The 26,672-nt window shown below is 37.3% G+C and overlaps 1 protein-coding gene across 2 annotated transcripts in view; it reads right to left on the reverse strand.

Annotated features, from left to right (window-relative positions):
- RPS6KA3 (ribosomal protein S6 kinase A3) overlaps positions 1–26,672 on the reverse strand; it is a 72,763-nt gene that overhangs the window by 39,613 nt on the left and 6,478 nt on the right. For both annotated transcript variants that reach the window (XM_084535372.1, XM_084535371.1), the window contains exon 2: positions 20,623–20,679. In XM_084535372.1, coding sequence (XP_084391498.1) covers positions 20,623–20,679 — 57 coding nt within the window. The remainder of the gene's footprint in view (positions 1–20,622; positions 20,680–26,672) is intronic.

Below are 26,672 nucleotides of genomic sequence, written 5' to 3' on the forward strand. Positions count from 1 at the left end.
ACATTTCCTTAACAGTATAATAGTGTTAAATCAACACTGTTCTAGACGGGAAGTCAGTGAAAAACAAGTTTGAGTATGAATATAAAACACCACTATTTTAGAATAACTTCCTGCATTGATATCGTTGATATGCATTCACGACTCTGAACTGTGCTGGTCAGTATTTCGGTATAGGTAAGTTCTTAGTAATGTACCTCACAATTTACATCTGTGCACAGGAATACAAACACAGGAGAAGAACACTGAATGGACTATATTCTACAGACAAATCAAATCTAGAAGAGAAAAGCTAACAAAATTTAGAATTCATCAGCCACAAGGGTGACTCATTTTTTCTCTTTAGGAATCAGATGCAAACTGGAATAGGAAATATGCTTGTCAGAAAAAAAAAGTAAAATATAGATATATATATATATATACACACACACACACCTTCTAGGCAAGCAGTAAAAAGCTATTTAACCCTTTTTAGAATTAGGCCATTATTTTTATTGCCTATCACTGGAAAAAATCTGTATTTTATTCCGTATTTTAAGTACTTATTGAATACTGAATGCTTACTTTACTTCTAGTATTTTAATTCATATTACTTTCCTTGATTAATTAACTCTGCTATAATACAAAACACTTGTATTTGTTTCTGAGATCTTATTACAGGAACAACTACTAGATAACATATTAAAAGGAAGCTGGACTTCAAACCCTAAAGGAAGTAGAAACAGAAGAGCCTTGTTAGTTAAACATTTCTCAGTAGTAATGACAAAGGCCAGAGAACCAAGAGAAAAACGAGAGTTTGTCTATACGCAGAATCTCCCATAATTTATCCTTCGGATTTCTGAATTTTCAGCAGCAGATCTGAAAACACGTCTGTTTGTAAAGACGTGACCCATGCGGAATTGGATGCCATAACACACTGCTTGCTTGATGTGAATCAGTTTATCTGCAGACCTTGATCTTAGAAACATACACCTCAGAAAAACTGAAAAGAAATCATGCTGTCTAGGGCTGGTCCACAATACCGTTCCTATCATACAGCTTTGTAATTTCCACTTCCCTTATTGCTCTGAGTAATTCTGATGCTTTCACAGATTGTATTTCTTTTCTAATAAATATAGCGGCAAAAAAGAGTACGTATAGGCCTCTTATCTCTACTTTCAGTTCCTCACTGCAGGTGCCACAGAGGACAAACGAAGCTGAACATAACGTGACAGTGATGTGAAAGGAGAAACAAGTAAAAGGGGGGGCCATGAACCAAATTCTTGCATCTGGGCTTAAACCATCTGTAGTCACTTTGAGAAAGGGTTGCCAAACACATACTTATCCAACGGTTGAGAGTGCTGTGTGTGATATGCTCTTGTGCACAACTCGATAAATTTAGAAAAATATAATTAACACCAATTAGAATTCGAACAGTACTTTAAAAAACAGAAGCATGCTTAGTCCATAAATTTTACTTTAAAAATGAAAGAACAGCGAAACAACCAACTATAAATTAAAAAAATATTTAAGTGTATGCTCTGATGCAGACAAAATCATCTGCAAAGAAAACTCTGAATCATCTGAATGGATGGCACAGGAACAGACTTATGTCCTTACTTATATGATGGAGAGGAAAGCTATCAGGAATAAGGAGCATCAGCATATGGAAATACCACAGGCATCCTGCGTGCCTAAAATTCTCAGTTTCAGATTCCTGAATAAATGTATAAGCACAGTGTGAACATGGACAGCGACAAACAGGACAAAAATTCCAAAACACTGGGACAGAAACTGGAAATCTACCAAGAAAGTTACCTTTCTTTCAAAGCTATGTAAAAATTAGATGTGAGTTAACTTAAAAAGAACATCAACGAGTAAACTGTTATGTTCACTTACAGGATGTTTGTTTAGGAAAGGTATCCCTGGAAGATAGATTCCTCATTTCTGGGTACTTAAGATTGTATGAATATGAGTATAAATATTTTTAATAACTCAAATATGTAATCATAAAGAGTTAAGTGTTTAGAGACAAATTAGTTCATTAGCTTGACAGTGAGTGACAAAGATCTGAGTATACACTTGTAGTGGAAGCATACGTTAATTGTGACATATAGACTACACCAGAGGGAAAAAGTAGCAGCTACGTTAGAAATGTAAAGTTTTACAGCCACAGTATGATGGAATGGTATATTTAAATTGCTCCTACACATAGGTGACTTTTAATGGGTGTAAAGTCGTGAAGTGACATCAATCCATAAAGGTAAGAAAGAAATACAAGGAAATGCTTATAACCTAAGCCACCCTAAGCATTCACGTCAAATAGAAGGTGACTCAAAAAACCGGACCCACCCTGAACAAGAAGACTCCCTGCACTCTCTCCCATCAACTTCAGTGAAATTACATTGAAATCAGATAAAATACAGAAAGCCGATCAAAAAACAGATATCCAAACATCAAAACTCTAACAAAGATATGCATGTACAAAGAGACTGAGTAGTGGGTGTGTTAAATCCATTAAAACAGCATGTTTGTTTGTTTGTTTGTTTTTTAATGCATTTGTGGTCAGCTACGTGCAGAATAACAAGCAGTTTATTTTTATAATACCAAGAGCAAAGACAAGTATATGCTGAGTGCCTGTAGATTGAGACTTTCAGACTTTCTGCGAGAACATTTATATTTAACACACTACAGTGTTCAACTAGTTTCAAAATAATTAGCTTTACAATTTTAATGACTCTGATGCCTGTTCTTGTATAAAATGAGTCTTCTAGTTGATAACAAACAAAGAAAGGAACAGCTAAATGTTTAAAAAAAAAAAAAAAAAAAAAAGATTATCACAATACACAGAATCTATTAGAAAGCTTCTATCAAATTCAGAAACAGATTTCCAAGAAAATTTTCCTTATTAAGAAAGTAAATCAGGTATGGATTTAGAAGACCCCACAAGTTCTCATTATGAAAAAATAGAATACAGTTGTTTGCCCTATCCTGAATCCTTTGCATCAGGAAGGAATTATGAAAGATAACACACAGCATCCGTATTCAGTTAAGAAAAGGGGCAGCAGTGACTGCAAAACAAGGTCGCGTATTTGTTTGCTTTCCCAGAAAGCAAATTCTCCTTAGACACTGGTGAGAACCTCCTGGGAGCTGCAGTGAATTTCAGTTGGCAGACAGTTAAGCACCAACCAAAAGAATTTTCCTTCTGCACACTTGCTGACTACATGAAATAAGTCACGAAATACACCATCAAATCTGTAACACCTCAATAAAATATTCAGGGTTGAGAGAAAGAAAGAGGCGATATCCCCTTCTGTGTCTAACAGAGATGGAAGTTTTCATAACTGACATGAAGGAACAAGAATAAAACTGACCCTCACACTTCTAAAAAATCAAAGCATCTGAATGTTACAACAATTTCTGGCCAAAAAATACACCATGGTATGTTTGCTTTTGGAATTCAGAAGCAACTTCCCTATCAGTAGGGCTTTTAAAAATACCACATTTTTCTAATGTGTAATGAGGCTCAGATGACTAGGACAGACATGGCTTATACCAGTGGGATGAGAACCCAGTGGGATCTCATCGATGTGTATAAATACCTGAGGGGTGGGAGACAGAGGGATTTGGCCAACCTGTTTTCAGTGGTTTGCAGGGACAGGACAAGGGGCAATGGCCACAAGATGGAGCAGAGGAAGTTCCGCACCAACATGCGAAAGAACTTCTTCACGGTGAGGGTGACAGAGCACTGGGACAGGCTGCCCAGGGAGGTTGTGGAGTCACCTCTGGAGATACTCAAGGCCCATCTGGACACCTGCCTGGGCAGCCTGCTCTGAGGCTGCTTTGGCAGGATGGTTGGACCCGATGATCTTTCGAGGTCCCTTCCAACCCCTACAGTTCTGTGATTCTGTGGGTGAGAAATCAGTCATATGCAAAAAATAGGTCCTGTATACAAAAAAAATTCTTCCTGGACAGCAAAGGTTGTTGACATGCTGACCAAAAGCAGTAAAAGTGGTGTTAAGACTTTGGCATTAGATAAACAGATTAACAAATTTTAATGTCAAGGAATTATTAAAATTCCGTTCTCAGTGTATCTGTAATTCTGCAGAATACCCCTATTTTCACACAGTATCTCCAACATCCCTAATAGATCTTTCATCTAAAAATACAGGTGTTGATCAGAAATACATTGGTTCCTTATATTAAGGTTCTAATCTAAAGAGAATCCAGAATATCTAAACCAGGTTAAGTAACACTGGAGAAGTTAACTTCAACACTGACGTTCCCGCTTCCAACATTTCCAGGTTTCACCTTCACCTGTTAATTCTGTCCTGCTCTTTTAATCAAGTTAAGAAGGTGCAATCAGGAGCATCTTCTATGTATAGGTACTTACAGACTTAGCTATGTTACCTTAATTTTCCCCTTAAGGTAAGTAAAGGTTAGCTCAGTGTTTTTTTTTCCACTGTAAAGCAACCTCACACCCCCTGGTCTTGAAAGGGTCTTCTCGAATCACTTTTTGGTTTCGATAAACTTCATTTTTAATGTTAATTTGGAAGCCCCTGCATCACAGCTGGGCTCACAACTGGCATAGCCCCCTACTACTCCAAGTCCGTATCTTCCTGCTCAGACCCACGAGAACTGTGCTTACAAAGGCAATGATTCCAAGCCTGCACTCAGATGAGTGGTAAGTGACACTGCTCATCCTTTCCCAGTCACCAGTTTCCAGTGTTAAACACCATAACCACCTCCGACTCATGCAAAATTCTTTGTTCCTAATACACAATCTAACATTTAACTGGGTCAGTCTAGGTATAATTAGAAAACTCCTTCTAAAAGGACACTATTAATGCACTAAGAAATGCTGGTGGGATTCCACCAAAACGCTCTTCGGGAACTATTTAATTCATATTTCCCATTTAAAATAACATCTCAAAATTGATTAAAATTCATTTCATATAATATGCTTATTCTGTAATAGAGATAATTTATGGAAGAGAAAGAGCCAGAATCACCATTAGGGAAGTTCATGCTTCTGGAATCACAACTTCAGTACAGCCAAGAGCATGAAGGAGAGGAAAACCTTTCTGCTACCTTCAATCACAACTAAGTCAGACCAGTGTTGGTGAATATCACCCCAAAGATCAACCATATTTCCAGATAAGACAGCCCTATAATAAATTTTTAAAATAAGTTACTGAAATAAAGACAGATATTTCAATGGTGTTAGTGTCATCTTTTTTCCTGAAAAGACAGGAAATAGTCATTTCTAAAAGCGTAAAGGGCAGTTTAATAGTGACTGTTCAATGAATGCATTTATTCAATTGCCCTAAATGAATTTTAACTTACCTAACAAACTCACTGCTCTATCAGCTTACACTATTGACCATACAACTTTCAAAAAGCAAATCCAGTGAATAAAGAGCTAATTCCAGTTGTCATCTTCCACTTCTAAGCTGAGCACCAGCAAAAATACTGCTTTTCTCAGCTTTCACTTGTAAGTCTTAGCTACGTAAGCTACATAGATTTTTTTCCATCTTCCCTAAGGAAGCAGCAGCTTTGTTTTCATTCCCTCAGTCTTTTTCAGGAAAGTTTTGCTTCCCTGAAAGAAACGACTGTTTTCAAGGCATACATATGCTCAGTACAAGTGAAGGTAAGGATGAACACCTAAAAACGGATTCCCCACCAAGTTGTTAACGCTGCTCCAACAACTGCTGTTGAAAGTCTCCTTTTACTACTTTGTTAACCTTCATTGTACTCAGAGTTCATTTTTCTGATTGTCATGGGCAAAATATCGTTGATTCCGGTAATCAAATACTCAGTATCTCAGAAATGGTTTCTATGATATTAAACCTCGTTTCTAAAGTTACATGAAGCAGTAAGGACAGTAAGCTTATTGGATATCAAGTGATTTCAAAAGGATGACTCAATGCTGGCACAGCTCCGCAGCTCATATACATAATTTCCTTTTCCTCCCCTCCCTTGAGTCAGGAAGTCTCCTAGATACACTTTCCTAACTTGTTTTGAAAGTAGAATGAATTTTCAGTGTTACCTGAAGAAATAAAATCCATATGAACTACGCATTTTGAAGAAGAAAGAGACAGCAAACTGAAAACCATTTATTTTTACCGCTTGTATTAGAGCTTATGGAAATCTTTATTAAGTTAAAAATGGGAGTTAAAAGTGTGAGGAATGCACCATGTCAGCTATTTCTTTTAAATTTCAGAAATATTCTATATACATTCACATATTCTATACTCATTATAGTCCTACCTCTAAACTCAGAACTACCCTTGAAAAAAATATCTATGTCCAACAACTATTTCATAACTTCCCATCACTTCAGTGAGCAACATCACTGATGTAAACCACGGCATAAAAGCAATTCTTATATTTGTGACTAAGATTCAAAATTCAAGTCATTTAACAGACCTAGTATGTATTTAAATTTTTATAAGTGTACAATTGCTTTAAAAAGCTGGTTAAAACAGCTACTACTGAAGTAGTAACTATTCTAATACAACAAAAGGCAAAGCATTGCCATGTTTAAAATTAAGCTTATTAAGGGATATTCTGTGTGCATTTTCTTTTACACTAGTACTTTAGCAAAGCAAGAACAGAGAAGTTGTAACTAACAGTGACATTTGAAGTCAGAGTTTTTCCACACTTTATAAACTTTGGTTCTTTTTAGGACAGAAAAATACTTAAAAATATTAGAAAAATCTCAATTCTATTGACATCATATTACTTGTGCAGATGGTATCTATTATTTTTACCCGGCAGAAACAATACAATTTCCTAAAAACAAATTTGATTAGCAAGTGCCTAATTTAACAACTAAAAAAAAAAAAAAGAAACGTGAAGTCTCCAAAATAAAAAAAAAATATTCAGACATTACAAACAAAAATCTCCGTATTTAGGCACCTCTTCTTTACTTTCTGCACCTTCTGCTCTTTTCCGTTCATGGTTTTCTAGCGTACTGCAACAGTTTTAAGGTCCCAGAAGATGCCTATATCCACATTTGTTCCAGGTAGCCAATTCATTCATATAATGAAAACCACAGACCTGGTTGCTGAGATTGAACTCCTCCCATTCTTTTGGTGTTTCAGATGAAGCAAGATAGGAATTTGAAGAACAAGTCCTGTCTCAGAGCACTGCGTCAATGGATAGATGAGGAGGCCCTTTGGATAAACATGACTGGCCAAGGCTAAGGGAGTGATTTTGAAAATACTTTTCCTCTTCAGACTGAAAACACAAGGCCAGGACGAAAAAAGGGATCCCGTTCCTTCCTACCCAAAAGAACTGCGAGCACTAGGTTGTTCAGCAGGTAAAGATGAGGAATTCACATAAAAGCCTGATGCTGGTTACCAAAAACAGTTTTGTAATGTCATTTTCTTTTGATCAAACACCACAAAATTATCTCATGAACCAGATTGTGCATGTCAGCATTGGAAAAAAATAACTCACTGGGTGGAACTTTCATTTCCCAGTAACTTTGATACAAGCTTTGTTCCTCTGTAAGCACTGGCATTTAAGAGCACTGCAATTTATTTTTTTTTAAATGAATTATTTTTAGAAATCCATAAATAGATTTAGTACTAATCTACGAAAACTATGAATCTTGCTTTTATTCAATAATATATTCTAAAATTTACATGGTCTGAAAACCCTTAGCTCAGGGTGTACTGTCTAGCATTTTAAAAAAATCAATAGAATTTTAGAGACAATATAGCCAAATTGCTATAGGCAGATAAAATAGTGTCATTTTTGATCACAGACTAAAAAATACCTTTCACCTTGCTCATGGAAAAGAACTAAACTTCATGGCTAAGTTGACAAACGTTTATTTTATAGGGTTACTTTTTAAAAAAGCTGTGTATACTGCATCCTACGTTCTATTGTTTTACGTTCATGTCCTGTTTCACTGTTTCAGTTACAGCAAGCAAATTAGACTTCAGTTTTTAACACTTACTGCAAAGTTCAAATGAGTACATAGGCCAGCAGATGTTAAATTATTATCCCTTTTATTTACAAACTAGTAGACATGCATTGCTTAGGATGTTAAGACAGCATACAAGAAAGTTTTACACTGAGAAGGATTTGTAGACTTACAGGAGCAGAAACATGAAAGTTGATCTAAGTTTCAGTGAAAATTCTTAAATACATTGCAAAATTACATGTATCGTTAAATAGTTAGGAAACAGTGCACAGGATAATGCAGTTTGTCGCTAGAGATTTTTTTAACTGAAAGCAACTTTTATCTTTAAATGTATAGGTTTAACAAATTATACAAATTCAGTGTAAATTATTCTATGCAAGTTATTAATGTAAATTATTGCCTCAAGATGAAATAACCATAACACGAACTACAACACAAGTGTCACTATTCCTAGTTCTATGTTCATAAGTAAATACTAACGAGCCCATGTTATTTTAACTGTCACTCCACAAATAACTACACCTTACAGTTAAAAGGACTACATAAAATTTAACTACTAAAACAAGTTTTAATTTTCAAAATAGAAATATTTTTAATAAAGTAAGACTACGAATGAGAAAGCTTAACACATAGCTATACTCATACTTTTATGGGAGAAAATAGTAAGCATTGCAGCATTTTCAGAAGTAAAAACTTCCCAATCAGGCTGTCAGCAGTTACCTTAGAAGTTTCTACAGAATATTATAGGAACACAAACTCCCTCCCACATCCTTTTTTTTTTTTTTTTTAGAAAAAGAATATACAGAAGGCTTTGTATACAAGCAGAACTGATCACAAAGCTGTGAAATACCAAAAGTGCTTTGAAACTAGAAGCTTAAGCCCTATCGATGCTCTAATAAATCTCTCCCTTAGCTTTTTTAATCAAGAAACTAAACTCACCCGAATAGAACGAGCACGGAGAGCCAGAAACTTAAACATGACTAAGAAGCCATGATGTTTAGATTTTCTGACTGAGCGATCATAAGTCTAGCAGGGAAGACCAGCCCTAGCGTTTTTGCTGCGACCAGCTGTTCCGGCAATTAGAAAATTTCCTGTCAGGCAAGTCAGACACAGTTGGGGGTGGGGAGGGAGAAGGGGGGAAAAAAAGGTCAGAAAAAAAAATAAAAGAAATTGATTTTTTTCCCCCTGTGGTAAAGAAAAACCGGGCAGCGCTGGTACTCATGTTGCTGATGCTGTAGAGATCAGCACAGGAAACTTAAGCAGATTGCCTGATAGCAACATGCTGTTGCAGATGTTATTTATTTCTCGTTCCCAGAAAAAGAACAAAAAAGATCAACATCTATTTCAGAAATCAAGCTCCCAAGCAACATATTGAGAATAGCAACTATTTTAAGTCCTGCTTATGATATATGTATTTTTTGTGCTCAGTTGCACGAAAATCACTACTTTTTAGACTTCAGTGCAGACAATGTGGTATGCTTATGTTTAGTGACTATTTTTATTTACTAGGGCTGTTCGAGGACAGAACTGACCTTGCACACAGGCCTTTGAAACCCTGCACACTGAAAATGCTACACAGATGTTATAGAGGTTAGGCCAAGATAGACTACAGGAATTATTTGAATTGGATCACCCAGCTCAAGTGTCTGACTTAAGCACAAATATTACAAATGCTCTGTACAAAGTGAATAACTACTTAAATTAATATAAATACCTAAGCTTTCTTTTAGTGTTTCCAAAATAACTTTCAAAATATTTCTTAGAATTAGAATATATTACTTCCAAAGAGCTAGAGACCAAGTTTTCAGTTTGATCTCTCTGTGTTTAGTACCTAAGTCACTGTTACGTGTATTGACAACATAAGGATCTCTCGCTTCAGTATTCATTAAAAACCAGCAAATTCTGCAGTCCATGCTCCATTATAATACGTAGCAAGACTGCTTTATTCAAGCAATGAATAAATAAATGCAAGTAATGACATTTAGGTAACAGCATATACACATGCTCAACCAGAAATAGAGCCAGGTGATTCCATTTAGCAAATCTGTACCAAAGGAAACAAGGCAGAATACTGTACACTTCCTGCACAAGACATTAAAACAAACAAATCCTCCAAACTACCTTTCTTGATTGGGATCTAACAAGTACCTGGATTACTGCAATTTTTTTTTTTTTTTTGTACTTTTAATTGCTCTTCATAAGACAAAGACAGTGATTTATTTAAGTGAAAGAACATGTTGCTTCCCTCTGTAAATCACATCCTGGCTTTCTACAGTATCGCTTTTTAACTTTGCCTTTAAAACCTGCATTATACACCTCTTCAGCACGGAAGACCCTCTTGCCCAAATGCGGAGCCAAAATAATTCATGGTCCCCAAGCAAAAATGTGCTTTTATGTTCTCTTGTACTTCTCTGGGTGTTCATTTATGCCACATCTACAAGCATGGGTCTTTATATTTGGTACATAAAATTTGAACCAATTGCTGTTATAAATTACACAGACATTTGGTAACCACTACTACACCTCAACTTCTCAATTACTATGTCCTTTTTATATGCCAGGGTATTACAGCCTGTTTGGAATAAACAGCCTCTACTACAACAGCAGTAACGCAGCATGAAAAATGATTCAATCTATGCTTTGGGATAAACAAGGCGTCTTGAACACTAGGAGGTTACACAAGGATTTCAAGTATTTCCTAAATGGTACAAGAATTACTTGAAATTGCTCTCTTCACTTGCTTTAAATCCCCAGCGACTTCCCCCTCAAAACTGTAGCATCTCAAGAATTGCAGTTTAATAGCGACACAGAAGTTTACACTTTGAAGGAAAAAAGGGGGGTGGGAAGGTCAGGGGGGGATCATTCAAGCTTTCTCTGCCGTGCCCTGTCAAGCACATGTGTGAATGCACTAAAAGCAGAGTCATCATGAGTCTCCTTCAAATCACTAAATGTACGTAGGATGAACTGCTAAAAGCAGAAACGAAGAGCAAGGGAGACCTACATTAAATATTAAGCTCTTTCAAGCTGGCAACGTACTGTGGGTAAATAACCATTTTCTTCCCTTTTTCTAGGAAGGGTGCGAGTGTATTGCACTAGCAAGCTGTATGTGCTAAGGGCAACACAAATAAGACATTTCAACTGCTACATTCATACAATTACTGACTACTGCTCCCCAAACCTTTTATTTGACCTCCCGGAGAAGTACAAAGCGCAGCGCTCAGGGGTCAATGGGGTTACTTCCCAACAATAGTTCTCCTATAACCGGCATGGGTCTGCAGCAGGTGGAAGAAATTTCTTGTGTTCTGGGAGAATAAAGCCGGCATGGTTCCCAAAGAGCACTACTAGCCAACCAGAAACATTAAGATATACGCTATGTAATTCATTTAGAGAATCTCTGAGAAGAGAGCTTGTCCTTTTAAATATTCCTTCATATGAGAAGGAGACAGGTTAGAGGGCAGCGGTCCCCCAACAGGGAAGCCTGTGATAACGAGGACAAATTGCTCCAGCAAATTGCTCCCCTAACCTTGAAGTCTGATAAGCTTTTATATTACATGCTTATCAAGAAACACAAGTGTCCCCAAAACAAAAAGGAATTTGCTATGTCTGTCAGTGACAGCTGAGTCAATTGCAGGTTGGATTAAAAACAAAAAAAAAAAACAAAACAAAACAAAACAAAAAAAAAAGCACACAATTCACAATGAATTTCCTCCTCCAAGAGGGAAATACGAAGTGAGCTTGTCTCCCATCCTCCCCTTCTGCACTTCGAATTTGGATGCTCTGAACTTAGAAAAATGAAGGGAAAACGTCATCAAACTTGCAGTCAAGAGTATGGAGCTCACAGCTTCCACAGAAAGCAGGAGAACTGAAAGATGCTGAAGGATGCTGGAGGAACTCCCCACACAGTACAGAACGTGGGAATCACAAAGTTTTACTGAATAAAGTGTGCACACTACAGCTGGACACCCACTTTTACACACTACCAGAAAAACCTGAGGCATTTCCTCTGTGTGGAGTCCACTAGGTAAACCGGACGTTTTCCCGTACCCTCAGCCTGGGGAGCATAATAATGCATGTGAAGTCTTACTGTTCCTAGACAAGGAAGGCTCTGTAGTACAGATTACCTTCAATTATCTGAAAACAAAACAAAAAAACACACAAAACAAACCAAAGAAAAACAACAACCCCATGATTCAAAGATCAAAGCCGAAATTCCTTTAAGTTGTATATTCTTTATTGCAGCGCTGGATGCACGGGGGATCTCTCCACCTATCGCGCATACACAAAGCGGAAAGCAGTCTTGAATTTATACAATCAATCAATATTCTACAAGCGCCTAGACATATTCATTACCTATCCCCACCTTCCCTCGCTTCTCATGCTAATTAGCCTTTTGGCACCTTGCGCCTGCGTAGAGCCTCCCAAGAATTGTGGGCAGGGGTCTTTGGGAGGAAGATCCCGAGTCTTCCTCGCAGTGTACTTTTCACCTTTGGTCAGGAATCTGCTGAGTTGGCATGCTTCTTAATTGCAGGAGCTGATTCTTGCTAATTCTCCCATTTGTTGAATCTTTATAATGAATTCCAATGTCCAGTTTTGAGATTTATAGTCCTTACATTTGTTTCTTTGTCCATCTGCCGCTTCCTTATCATGAGTTCCAGTGTCTTGTTTTGAGATATACAGTCCTTGTCTGGGGATTGTCCTTGACTCCCCAATACCTCCTTAATCACCCAAAACAAGAGTACACAAGAACTGAAAAACCCTCATTTGATGAAGGTTAATTGGTAGGTACAGAGAGCTACTTCTTGGAGTTTCCAGAAGCTGAATAACATACTTATCTTCATAACAAACATGTTTGTATAGCCAAGGCAGCAATATTATATTAATCAGAGGGTGTGGCAGTTTCCATCTGCTATTTTGCAGGCTTTTCAGGGCTACCATCTGTTTTCTCTTCATGTAACAAGTAAGCAGATTGACTGTTAATGTTGCTTACATGCTCAAATCATTCAATTTTCTGATCAAGATCCAGAAAGCATGCTGCACCTAAGACACCAAGCACTCATTAATGCCTTCTAATGGATTTTCTGAAAGAGTTTTGCTGTAACCTTCCCTCAACACCTGAGGACATCTTGGGGGGGAAAAAATATCCCAAGCCTTGTCTGCCCTGTATGGGCTTGATGTATAAATTAACCTTTCAGATCAAGAGCGTTGCAATATTTTACAAGTATGCTGTAACTCCTTACGTACAGACCACTGAGTTCATTCTTACATAGGTAAAGTGCATGCATATCAGTTTAAGTCTAGAGAAAAAAAAAGTATTCTGCCTTTTACAAAGGAAAATTTGAGCACAGAGAAGGCATTAACTGGATTTGATTTTTACAGACGTAAATGTTTTCCTTGGAAAACTTACTTGTTCAAGAATCAAGGTACTTTATTGTAAAATATAATTAAACATACATACGTACATGTGAATAAATACAAATATATTTAGTAAAATACAGCAGAAGGAATATAAGAACTATGAACCTCCTTAAAGTCTTAGTTTAGTATTTATCACCCAGACTGTTTCCTTCATTACACACCGGGCACTGTTTCATTAAATAGTCAGATTATCTGTTGGCATTAACAGAAACTATGACTTAGTTCACAACAAGGAACACGGTGTTATACTGAATTATGTAATACAGTTTCAAAGAATTACATTGCTATGGCTGCAAAGCTTCCTCAATTTGATTTCCACATAAACAGGCAATAACCACACACTAAATAAAGCGTAAGCAATGTGAAAAAATAACTTGACTGTATACCTCATCTCTCAGGAAAATACAAAAATATTAAAATGTCAATGTTTTACACTACTGATAACAAAGTCGAGTAGCTGTTTCTGCTAATATTAGACAGTTCTGTAGAAATTGAGAAATCCTAACCACAGTGCTCTGTGAACACTTGTGAGCTCAATCATTTCCGTAATATCTAAGAAACTCTAGCTAGATCTTAAAACCCCTACCACAGACTAAGGAATTTACATCAAAATGTTGACAAAACCACACACGGAAAATTGAAATATGAACATTATGCCAGCAAAAGTAAAACAAGCGTATCAAAATTAGCATCAGCAATACATTCACTTTCATGTTAACACACACTTTTTTGCTGAATTACTTCATTTTCATGTTTTATCTTTTCATTGCTGGTGACAACAAATGAGATTACCCCAGATTACTGTGGTTTTAGTGGTACTGCCTGAATAACAGTAGGCACACGAGGATTACATGTTCACATGGGAATTTTCTGTGTAGATTCATATTTGTTCACTAGATTTCAGCTATCTTCTGTAAGACCTCTCTGATTATAGTCTCAAGCCTTCCTCAAGGTCTAAGATGTTTCAAATACTGCACATTTATTGTCAAAATTATCCTGTGTGTGTGTGTATATATATATATATATATATTTAAAGGTTGACCAGTATTTTACATATACTATATACCGTGTATCAGATACCTAGGTATGCATAATGTAGAATGTCAAGATTAGTATATAAAGTTGACTGTTCAAGGCCAGTAATTGGACAAAAACTATTTTGCCCATATGCTTCAAATTATTTTTCTAATGCATTTTTAATCTTTTTTCTAAGATCATGTTTTCCTCATAACCTCTTCTAATAAAACACTGATAGGCAAGAAAAAGCTCACCACTTTCATACCTCCTGACTGCAGTTTTCAATTCTATTGAGAAAAACAGACATAACCACTGACTTTTCTTTATAAGCCTAGCTTACGTTACCTGTTGACTACAGTCCTAGTTATTTTAGTTATATGTTTTTAGTGAATGGATGAAAGCCACTGAGGTTTAGTTTTCCATCATCCAGATCAGCATGTTTTAATATACTGTTTCATGTTTCACTTCTATGTAATTCTACCTGTGTTTACGTTCTACTTATTTAAGAGTAGGGTTTTGTTTAAAGTTATACCAAAACATACAAAAAGCATAACAATACTTCCCAACCTCCCCCACTGGAGACAGCATTTACTTTTTCATCTCAGTTGCTTGTGCCTGAATTATTTCCACTCTGGCCTGTACTAAAAAACAAACAAACAGTAACCTTCAGTCCCTGTAGGCTACCAAACAGAAACGTATGTCAGCTCATGCAGCTTACAAAGCATTATTAGAAACCACCTTTCACAAATTCTTGGAACTTAGTATTTTTGTATTTTTAATATTGTGCTTCAGCTAGCAAAATGCAATGATAACTGACTAGTTGTAGTACTGCTTTAACAGCCAAATTGAACATAGATTACAAGGGTAGCAAAGTGTGCATCATGATTTTGAGAACTCAAAACATTTCATGTGCTCTGTTAATTAACTCGATCTCTATGGACACAGCAGTAAAGAAAACAACAGTAGATAGCACAAGAGTGAGAAAGGTAGCAAATAAAAGGCTTTAAATTGCTTCCCTTTTTCAGTAATCTTCACTTAAGCTTTCACATCAGGTCAAACTTCAGCCAGTGTATTTGTTCTTGCATTTATTTCCTGCCGGGCCCAGGTTATTTATGACATTCATCAGATATTAAATGTTGACTTAAGTTATGAAGCTAGATATAACCAGTATATTAATTGTAATAAAACTGGAATATTGAGTGATTCCTCTTTTAAGAGGAACAACACTGAACTATACAGCACCTTGGACTCCTCAGAAATAGGTATGTAACCTTAAATCTGCTGCTTTTCTTACGACAAACCACTGAGTTTGAAACAAATCTGTGCAACTCAGACTCACCTGTCCATTAACTTCACTTTTGGGCGAAAGAACAGGGATCTAACAATTTGAAACTTATCTTTTGATATGCACAATACTAGGGAGACTTCCTATGCAAACAGAATTGCATTAGACTTCTACATTTGTTTTAAACTTCTTATCCAATTTGCATTATCAGCATACTATTCATACATTGACACTGCAAAAGGATGCATTATTTCAAGCTTTCGCCCTCTTCTCTCCACAGAGCTGTGGCAACTCTCTATCCTGAGCTTGCATACATTACACAACTGTGAGAATATTTTGTCTTCTGACCTGATGTACAAGAGTCTACACATGCTAGGCCTGTTCATGCTACTGTCCTCAAGTTACAGCAGAGAAATTTCATGGATTATCAGTAACCACATAAGCCGTTTTAGACACAAGGTCAAACAGAAGAATTAAAATGAGTTTCAGCGCCAATTTAACATTAGTCTTTATCTTATGCCAAAACAGACATGAATCACAGAGAAATCTATTGCATCTCAGCTGAGGTAGTATTTTAATAGCTGACAATCCAAGACTACCTTCCTGCTATAACTGAGCAGCTGTAGTATTTTTCTTTTTTTAGGGAGGCAAAAACCTACACCCCCCCAAAAAAAAAAAAAAAAGATTGTCAGTGGTGATTTAAAACAATTTGGCTTTATTCACCACAACCTAGAAATATATGAAAAAAAAACCCACAAAACTAAAATACTAGTCTGAAGGATTAAAATGCTAAAACAATCAAACAGCTCAAGCATCACAGAAAGAATATTAGAGTTGTGTTTTTTTGTTTGTTTGTTTGTTTTTTAAATGGCTGCAATCACAGTTAAATAGGTTGCTTTCCCCAAAAAAAGTAAGGGTTTGGAAGTGTCTGAAGAAAGTACAGGAAACCACCTGTAAGTAATCCTACAGTTATTAAATCTTGAAAGAGAAATCTGATAATTGTGGTGGGCTAACCTTGACTGGCTGCCCGATACCCACCAAGTCATGCTTTTGCTCCCCCTTATCAAGGGCACAGAAGAAGAAAATAAGAGGTACGAAAGCTTGTGGGTTGAAATAAAGGCAGGGAGATAGTCTACCATTCACTGTCATCGGCAAAACAGACTGCTGGGGGAAGATCAATTTATTGCCAATCAAAAATAGAGTAGGAAAACAAGAAACAAAAGACAAAACTAAAAACACCTTATTTCCAGGCTTAACTCTTAACTTCACTCCTTACTTTTCCACATCCTTCTTCCCTGTGACCCCTGAACAGCACAAGGGGTTGGGAATGGGGGTTGCGGTCAGTTCCCAACACTTTGTCTTTGCTGCTCCTTCCTCATACTTCTCTTATGCTCCACCGTGGGATCCCTACCATGAAACACTGACTGCCCCAAGCATGGGTCTCTTCCAGGGGATGCAGACCTTCAGGAACAGACTGTTCCAGTGTGGGCATCCCACAGGCCACAGCTCCTGTCAGACCTCCTACTACAGCCATGGGCTCCTCTCCATAGGCCAGGAGCCTGTTACTGCATGGCTGCAGCTTCCTCCAGGGTATCTCTACCTGCTTCAGTTTGGGGTCCTCCACGGCCTGCAGTGTGGTACCTGCTCCAACATGGTCCCTCATGGGCAGCTTCACCATGGACTTTATCACAGTCTTCTCCATTGAGTGCTAGGGGATCTCTGCTCTGACACGGAGTGCCTTTTCTCCTTCCTTCTTCACTGATCTTTGCAAGAGTTGTTTCCTCACATTTTTCGTCACTCCTCTCTCACTACTGCTGCTCAACATTTTTTTAACCCTTCCATAAATATGTCATCACAGAGGCACCATGAGAATCACCGATGGGCCCAGCAATAACCAGCAGTGGTTGTGTTTTGGAACCAGCTATCTAGCATGGGGATAACCCCCAGTCTCTTCTCAGGAGAGGCCACCCCTTCCACTAGTAAAACCTTGTTATGTAAACCCAATATAATACTACAGAAAATATCATTTTAGTGGATAAACGTGTAACAAAAAGGCTCACAGGTAGAAGGTGAAGTTAATAAAAATAAATAAAATGTTATCAAGAAATGGCAATAGTCAGAATATATCAATGAGTATTTGAGCTCATTCATCACTGTTACTAAGATTTCAACTGAAACTGAGTATTTTTTCCGAAAGAAACATTTTAGATAAAAAAAGAATTCAAGTAAGCACTACAGCCTACGTTATGCAGAATACGTAGAACAAACGATCCCCTTTTGCTGTTGCCTTATTATATTCCTTCAACTCTAACACCACACTACTTCCGAGTCACCTGTGAGCACATCCTTTGTTTCTTCACCCTGTGTTAAAGACATAGGAGCCCTGCATGCTATGAGGAGGAATCGGAAGTGGTTACATAGCACAGGCTTTCAATCTCTGACTTTTCACATCAGCTTAAGAGCTACATCTACTACCGCTACGCAAGCATGGAAAAGACAACTCACTGATTATCTAAAATGGCTCTGCTCACAACTTCAGCAGAAAGGTAAGCTGCTATGCAGGTTGTAATTATACCCATTTGCATAGATGGAAAGAGGTTTGACCATCTAAATCACAAGCTGAGGTCTGCACAACATGCAGTATCAGCATATGAACTCCAATATGTTGTACTTCCTCTCCTATGAAGGCAGGCTGAGGAAGTTGGGGTTGTTCAGCCTGGAGAAGCGAAAGCTCCACTAGGACCTTATAGTGGCCTTCCAGCACCTAAAGGGGGCCTACAGGCAAGTTGGGAGGGACTCTTTGTCAGGGGGTGTAGAGGTAGGACAAGGGGTAATGACTTTAAATTGAAAGTGGATAGATTTAGATTGGATATAAGGAAGAAATTCTTCACTCAGAGGGTGGTGAGGCCCTGGCACAGGCTGCTCAGAGAAGCTGTGGATGCCCCATCCCTGGAGGTGCTCAAGGCCAGGCTGGATGGGGCTTTGGGCGACCTGGTCTGGTGGGAGGTGTCCCTGCCCATGGCAGGGGGGTTGGAACTGGGTGATCTTTAAGGTCCCTTCCAACCCAAACCATTCTGTGATTCTATGATACCTCAACCGTATCTGGAGTTCCAAAAATTGTGTTTTATCAGTAAGGCCCTTTTATCACCAAGTCTACCAGTCAGCTAGTGCTGTCTGACACAAAACTCCAGATAAATACTAAAGTTGCCTTCTTTGCTGAGAAAGTCACAGGGATTACATGAAGAAACTTGAAGTCACTCATATCTCCACATCATGAGATTTTGTAAACTGCAAGTCTGATATGAAGATAAGGACCTTCTACAGATTACGTATGAACCTTCTGGACTGTGATCTTTAGCAGCCAGCCCTATGTTCAAAAAGCCTGGGTTAAGAATGTCTGACTAATGCCTCTCAATAACAAGAGCAAAAGAAACCGCAGCTTCATGGTCCTTCCTCACCCTGGGTCTTCCCTTTAAAGACTACTGAAACCGAAAAGCAGGGAGGACTAAGGTACAGGCTTTTATAATTTATGGATAACTGAAATAAAAAAAAAAAAAAAAGTTATGGGGAAGAAAAAGGATAGATACTTCTTTTTGTGTTCACCTGCCAGTTCAAGCTCAGAAGGACCACTTTGTTCCAGTAAGTACTTCACAACGTATTGGTTCAAAGCACTCTGTTTACTCTTCAGATTGATTTACAGCAAACACGTCAGATCTGTATTAATAGTTCAGCCTTAGCCTTTGGCTCTTCTTCCACTATGAAAGTTTCTACTGTGCATGCTTCAGAATTTAGCAACTCATCCAAGAGAGAACGGTCTTAAGTCACCAGCTAAACTGACACCTACAGCTTTCATCTTCAAGTATCTCTCTACAAACTTTTCTGGATCCCTTTAGATTTGTTAGCTCTGAACCAATAAACAGAAGTTCTTTTCTACATCAAGTAGCCAAAATAGCATCAGAAGAGCAAAACTGGAACCCACAAAGAAAAGAATTAAGAAACCACTGTGCCTCAACTGACTAGCTTTGCTATTCTTGAATGTACTCCAAAGAGACATATCTAAACTTTTCAGCTGGAAAAAAACACAGGAAGATGACTTAAAACTTTATGTCTTGGTTTAGTATAATCCTAATAATCTATGTGGAAAGGATGCAGAAAATCTTCCAGGTTAATAAAGACTTATTATGCAAATATTCTAGTTTCGCACAGGTCAAGAAAGAAAATAAGAAATGACCAACACTAACAATGAAACAGCATAGGCAAACACTGCCAAAAAATCTCCCAACAGTACAGAAAAAACAAAGGTGAGAGCTGCTGTACACCTTACATAGCAAACTAGACGGGGAGAAGCTATGGTATATGCCGTCACTCTGAAAGAATCAGATTTCATATAGTAAACACACATGCATCTGCAATGGAATCTACGTGGAATTTAACCATGAGAGAATCATTTGTTGTGACATGACCACAACTGAAATCTTAACTATTAATAAAGCACACTCTGGAACTCACAGATGTAGAATATTTTCACCTATGCACTGATGAGACTAACAGAAGGCAATGAAGTGCTTTGCTCACTGGCACTAGGAAAAAGTGAGCAATAAAAAAAAAAAAAAAAGAACCACCAGTTTTAAGGTTTGCAAGGATAAGAACAGAGGAACTCAACCTCCCTCCTTGTTCAGGAATGCTCTACGTAGCCACATTTTACTTTCAAGACTTCTCACTCCCCAGTCCAATTATAATTTCTACCATATTCAGTTTTGTGCTTTCTACCTCATACTAAAAATAGTATGGAAAGCATGAAAGTTCATCAGAACAAACAGTAGGATACCACATCAGACAAGAGCCAGTGATAAAGAACTCTTAAAAGTATCAGGATCCTAAATTGGCTTAAGTAAGCTTCTTGTCAAGTAAGCCTAAACAACAGTGCCTGCAAACTGTGATACCAGTGTGCCAAAATACAGTACTATCTTTATTACAACCATCTTTTACTCACAGTTTGTGGGTTGATATCATCTTCTCCCATAGGTTCATCCACAATTTGCTGTCCATTCTGTAAAAAACAGACACAGCAAGTTAATAGAGGTGCTGAATCCAGCTACAGAAATACACATTGCCGATGGGCTTATACAGCATGTTCCTCTATAGGGTCAAGAGTTCTCTTCAACATATTGTCAAACAAAACAAAAAAATGATTCATTGGAAGTGGGCACAAAAGGCTGCCTATGGCTGGCACATGGTGCCATGCCACTCTGATCCTTATGTATGACCGAATCGGATGAAGTCACAGTAAGAAACATGTAAAACAACTTGGCATTTTAAGTCTGACTACTACAAAGCTAGAGATTATTTTCTATTACTACAACCTCTTCAAAAGCAAATAAATCCAATAGAGACTGAGCAGCAAAAAGCCACATCAAAGAACAGATAAACAGGTTCTTTTTTAGACTAGTACCTTGTGTGGCAACAGTCAGTCCTTACTCTGCCATGAGTACTACAAGAACATTTATAACTACACTATATACTTATAAAAAACTACAAATGCTTACAGTTGCTGGCTAACAAAACAGTCCACTCACTACTTTTAGTACATTCCTAAAGACCATTCTAAAAAGCTTTCAAATGTGAAAAAGCCTAAATGCCTTCTTGGTTAACAAATGCTTTCTTTTCCTTGGCAGTGGTTACTACTTGGGGAATCTCTCAGTGGCATTTTTTCCCAGAAAGACTTAGAGTGATATGTATATTAGCAAGCTGTAAGGAAAAATATGTTTCCTAAGGTGTGGTAAAGAATATCACCTGGGGCTTTAAATCTTCGCTTGCTCTTAAAGTTTTACAAAATTTAACGTTCTTTTTGAAACAAATGAAAAAACACCCCAAATAGCCGTGTCCTCCAGTACCAGTGGAGGCAAAGTTTTTTCCATTTTTGCATTGTTTTCCCAAAGAACACAAAGCCTAATTAATCTATTTTCACAGAACTTTATCTACTGAAAAAGTTACATGGACACATATTTTCTAAATGCCAGAAAGCTACGAAAAGCTGCTAAGCAGGGTTCAGAGATTTGAGTTTCGTCCTGCAAGTTCCTTCCCACAGTTCCGTTTTTCAACAGACTTCTTGGGTGGAACCTTCCTTGTGTTCTGCTGTAACAGCTGCTGATCAACACAGTCTTCTGGCTTGCAAGTGGCTGGAGGAGAATATTTTCTATGAAAAAAACAGATTAAACCTCAGCAACTTACGAATTGCAGCCTTCAGATATGCCAAACATACCAAATGACGATTACCAGCTTCCTAACAAGTTTTTCCCTGTGCATTTTTTGCTGAAAGATACAACTGGATAAAGCTAGATTACGAGAATTATGGATTGCCCAAATATATCACAGGCTTTTTTTTTTTTTTTTCTTTTAATGGGAGGAAAGGAGAGGGCCCAGCTGATTCTGTCTCCAGTGCAGAGCTCACATGATAACACTGCCATTTTCTCATCTGAACTGACTTTGGGAAGATTTTAGAGTCTTCTGGTTAGACACCATGTTTCCATGAAGGAAGGAGTAGTAAAAAACAGCTTCACATGTTACCACAGAGGTTACAAGTTACTTTCACAGGTTACTACAGGTTACTATTTTTATTAAATTTGCAGTTAAGAGCAGTCAGAATATATCTTCTAATTGTACAGTTAGGGGTTATTTGCTAAGACAATGTTCCAAAGAACCTAAGCTTCCCCTTCTGTAATATCTTCTGCTTAGAGTATAATAGCAGAGATTGTATTATTCTTCTTTAAGATACACAAAAAAATGAAATTATCAAACAGAAGACCGTAAGAACACCAGCTTATCTAAGTTACAGAAACGAGCGTTTCCAATAAAGCTTGTTTACAAGGAAGCATAATTGTTTATACATATGCCGTTTCTATCAAGTCACAGACTTTCCCTTTTCTCAAATCTATAGCATACATTAAAGTTAAATTAGCATTTGCATTTTAGCTACGTATCTCTATACTCTATTCATGCCACAAGATAGCTTCCAGAGGATCTTGTCAATAGGAAAAAAAAACAAACAAAAAAAAAAACACAAACACACAAGCAGAAAAACAGCAGAACAAGACAATTGATTTCAGCCTGAAAGGAGGAGTTTATAATGTCCTGACAACTAATGATGGCTAAACTCGGGGGCCTAAACTAGGGCAACTTGTGTATCAAAGCCATCTGCTCTAAACTGACTCCACATGCAGAAACAGTGACTTCTGCTACAACAGTCATTCCACTGAAAAATAATGTACATTAACTGCAGGTTAAGTAAGACGTTACTAAACATTAAGCCTTAAGATCTCACTTTTACTATTTTAAGGCAACTATAAAATAGTTGAAAGTGGAACACTTTCAAGAAACTTGAGACAAACCTCTCTTTGAAGACAAAAAAAATTGAGATCAACTGCTTTTTGAGACAGCTCTAATCTGTAACCCCACTGACTTCAACATCAGTCTACCAGAAGAAACAAAAAGCAGAAAGTTTTCGCATCACAGATAAACTGGGTTGTACAATCTGGTTTCCCTGTCTAATCCTGCATTGCTTTCAGTTACTTTTCACATGAATTCAATAAATGGATTCCAAACACGCTTGCTGGCAGCACGAACAAACTCAAGAAGTCAGCATGTATGCTATGCAGCCGTGTCTGAGCCAGATCACCAGATTAGCAAGATCTTTTTAAACAAGTCTCCCCAAACAATGATTATGCTAAGGAATCACTGGATGGTAGAACCAGTTTTGCTTGGAACAGCCTGAGCCATGTAAGGTAAAGAAGAATATGTAGATGTGATTTATGGTTTGTTGTTGTTAGTTGAGATACTACTAAATAGAAAGCAGCTGTGTATTCAGAAGGTCCACAAACTGTACTGCATTTCTGAAGAGTTAAGATGTAAAGCCAAAAAGTTCACATTGGAAGTGACAATATTTAAACACTTTGAGGAACAAAATCAGCAGCATGCTTAAGAGGTGAGTGAATGAAATAAGTTCCCTCTTGCTAGGCTGAACTTGCTCTAGTATTTAATTAGAGCCAAGGACACGTCTCAATGAGATAACAGACTGGGACTAGATATAATAGTCTGAAGAATACAGGGTAAGAGAAGGCTGAATGCATCTTTTACATGCACAGATTGATTTATTTCAAAAGACTCTAGACCTTGATTATTCTTCAGCTGCACCGTTGCTGTAGCAGGGATGCCAAGCAAGCAGAATAGACCAAATATCTGGTTATTTCCAGTACCCTAACTCCAAAAGCAGTGAGTAACAGGTATTTCAGATGACAGCACAAGAGAACTGTAATAAAAACAATATAAAAGGTCTACAAAAAACTTCTACTTATCACCTAAACATGTCAGCATTCACATTACACCACTGAAGTGAGGACACACACCCCTTATAAAGGTAATCTATAAAATGCTATCCAGTCCACTACAATACAATTTCCTATTCTAACTTCCAGTGGAAACAGCCCTTTTGTTGGAGGTAAATTTCATTCCCCAAAGCTTTTAAACCTGTTGCCACATTTCATTAAGTTGGTAGAATACTTAAACACAGTTAGGTTCCAGCAATTTTCCTGAAGGCATGTAGACAGGAACACAAAGGAGATCCTTCAGGTTCCCTGACCAGGCATAAAGCAGACAATCCTTAGAGAACCTGCAATAGCCAGTTGGTATATGAATGTCAACCTTCAGTATTTCTAACAACCAAAGGCTACAGGTTTGAAACTGAAATTCTTACACCTGAGTTTGCAGGGCAAGTAAGCAGTTTAATTTTGTGTGTGTGTGTGTGTTTAATTGTGTGTGTGTGTTAAATTCAGACCATTTTACTCTTGACTACATGCCCATAAATAACTGTGCTGGAAGAGATGAAGAGGCAACAAGTGGCAGCATAGGTTTGGGGACTGATATTGAGAAGACATAACCATAGTAAACCCTTTGTAATAAGTGAGTACATCCAGAAATGCAGTCCACATCTAGCTCACAATCAATTAAACACTTTTGAGAAGCATGGGATAGCCTGCACTCTACACTACAACTGTATATTGATCAACAGTCCTAATGGGACTTGTAATTTTTCTTTTAGTTATAATCAAGTTTGCAACAGTACAAACTTGGGCATCTGCACAATAAAACAGGTACATTCAACTGATTGGCACTGGATCTATGTTTGTAATCTCATACGTAAAATACCTGAAAGAGCATCTGTAACTGCAATTTGGCATTTGCAATTTAGCACAGTATACTTTATTTAATAATAATGTTAGGTACCCATCATTCCCACTACACAGTTCTTTACAAGTATCTAAATCACTAACTGAAATATTAAATAGACAAAACATTTGTGTCCTGTAGTGCTCACTTCTCCTATTTTTTCCTATTATTTTCATCAGTATTGTTACAGACAATATACACTTAGTATACACTTAAAGTTTATAGATTTAGTTTGGTATCACCATTCTTACATTGCCCTTGCAAATCAAAGTTTTGTTAATATGGACTTCTCTGATCTGGATGTTTTTACATACAGTTTTAATAGATTTTATTATTTTCTTCCTGAAGAATGTGTGTTTGACCATGAAGCTTGTTGAATATTAAACACCAACACATAACCTCTTCCTTCCCCAGAGCATCTTTGTTCTGTGTTTAGACTATTGCTAGATTATTTTAGGATGCTTAAGTAGCCTCTCTGCCAAACATTTTAACTTTTTCCTCCCAACTCCATTTGTCAGTTGTTTTAAATACCCTTATGAAAATAACAGCAGTTATTGCTTTTGGTACAGTTTTTCTTCCATTAATCTTAGTATTCCCTAATGATTAATATTAGGCTTGAGCATATAAATCAGTAACCAGTCTACTACTAGTGGACTTCAGCATATTATATGACTACTGAATATTCCATGTAATTGGTGCCTTTTAGCAGAACTATACACACTAATTAAGATGTTGTAAAACAAAAGTGCTATAGACTTAGAGTTTACAAGTGTACAAATAAAGACTTACGAACTGTAAATCAATGCAGGATGACATTTTAAGTGCGTAAATAAGCAGACAAGATAAGAGGTCTGAATCACATGGTGTAAAAATCAGTAGTTAGAAACTATAAAAGGCTAGTATGTGACGTAGGTGATAATCTAATTACTCTTTGGAAGGAGAATTTAGGTAAGTTACCTGAATGTCTGAAGATTCTCCCAGGTAATTCCTAGTTTTTACCTACCAAAACCTTCAAACTTACCCAACAACTATTCGCCAGTTACAGAATTTAATGAAAACTTTTTATTTCCTCTAAACCTTCTGAAAACCAAGTTTAAGATACCAAAAATAAATGTTTCTAAATCTATTTTCTGTATCATTTATCCAATAAAACATTGATCATACGCAGATCCAAGACCTTTTGCTCTCTGGTGTTTTCAGGGGACTCAACTGGCAAACACAGTTCAAGAACCCTGCAATCCCTGACCCGAGTGAAGCTGTAACAAAGCTTCCGGCTTGTCTCAAAGCAGCACAAAATGCGGTGTTCCCTCTGAAACGTTCATAACAAATTTGCTGCTGGTAAAAGAAGGCACTGCATGGAACTATATTCAGTAAAAGCCTTTCAAGCTGCACATGCTTAAACTTGCTATTCTAAGCAGTAATGCTTAGAAACTCTGAGAAAAAATTCTTAGGTCCACAGAAAAATAGTTGAAAATAGACTGAGGGGACCTTGAGAGGTCATCCAACCTATCTCAGCGCACCAAAGCGTGATCAGCTATTCCTAAAACATCACTCAAGATGTTTATGTGTAACTCCTTCTTAGATTGTAAAGACTTCTTTACTGAAGATTAATTTTAGTTCTTAACTAAAATCTAGGGCCTTAACAGAACCTGAATTGACTCATGCCCTAACTCCCCTGCTAGGGAACCACACACATCCAAAGCACTTACCTTAATCCTAACCTGAATAAGGCTAATTATGTGAGCTATCATCTCAGATTTTCTTTAGCTGTTGTCTCATCGTATACATTCAATGTATTTTGCATATACTGTTAAAAATAGT

This window comes from Aythya ferina (assembly GCF_964211825.1).
Source record: "Aythya ferina genome assembly, chromosome: 1".
NCBI lineage: Eukaryota > Metazoa > Chordata > Aves > Anseriformes > Anatidae > Aythya > Aythya ferina.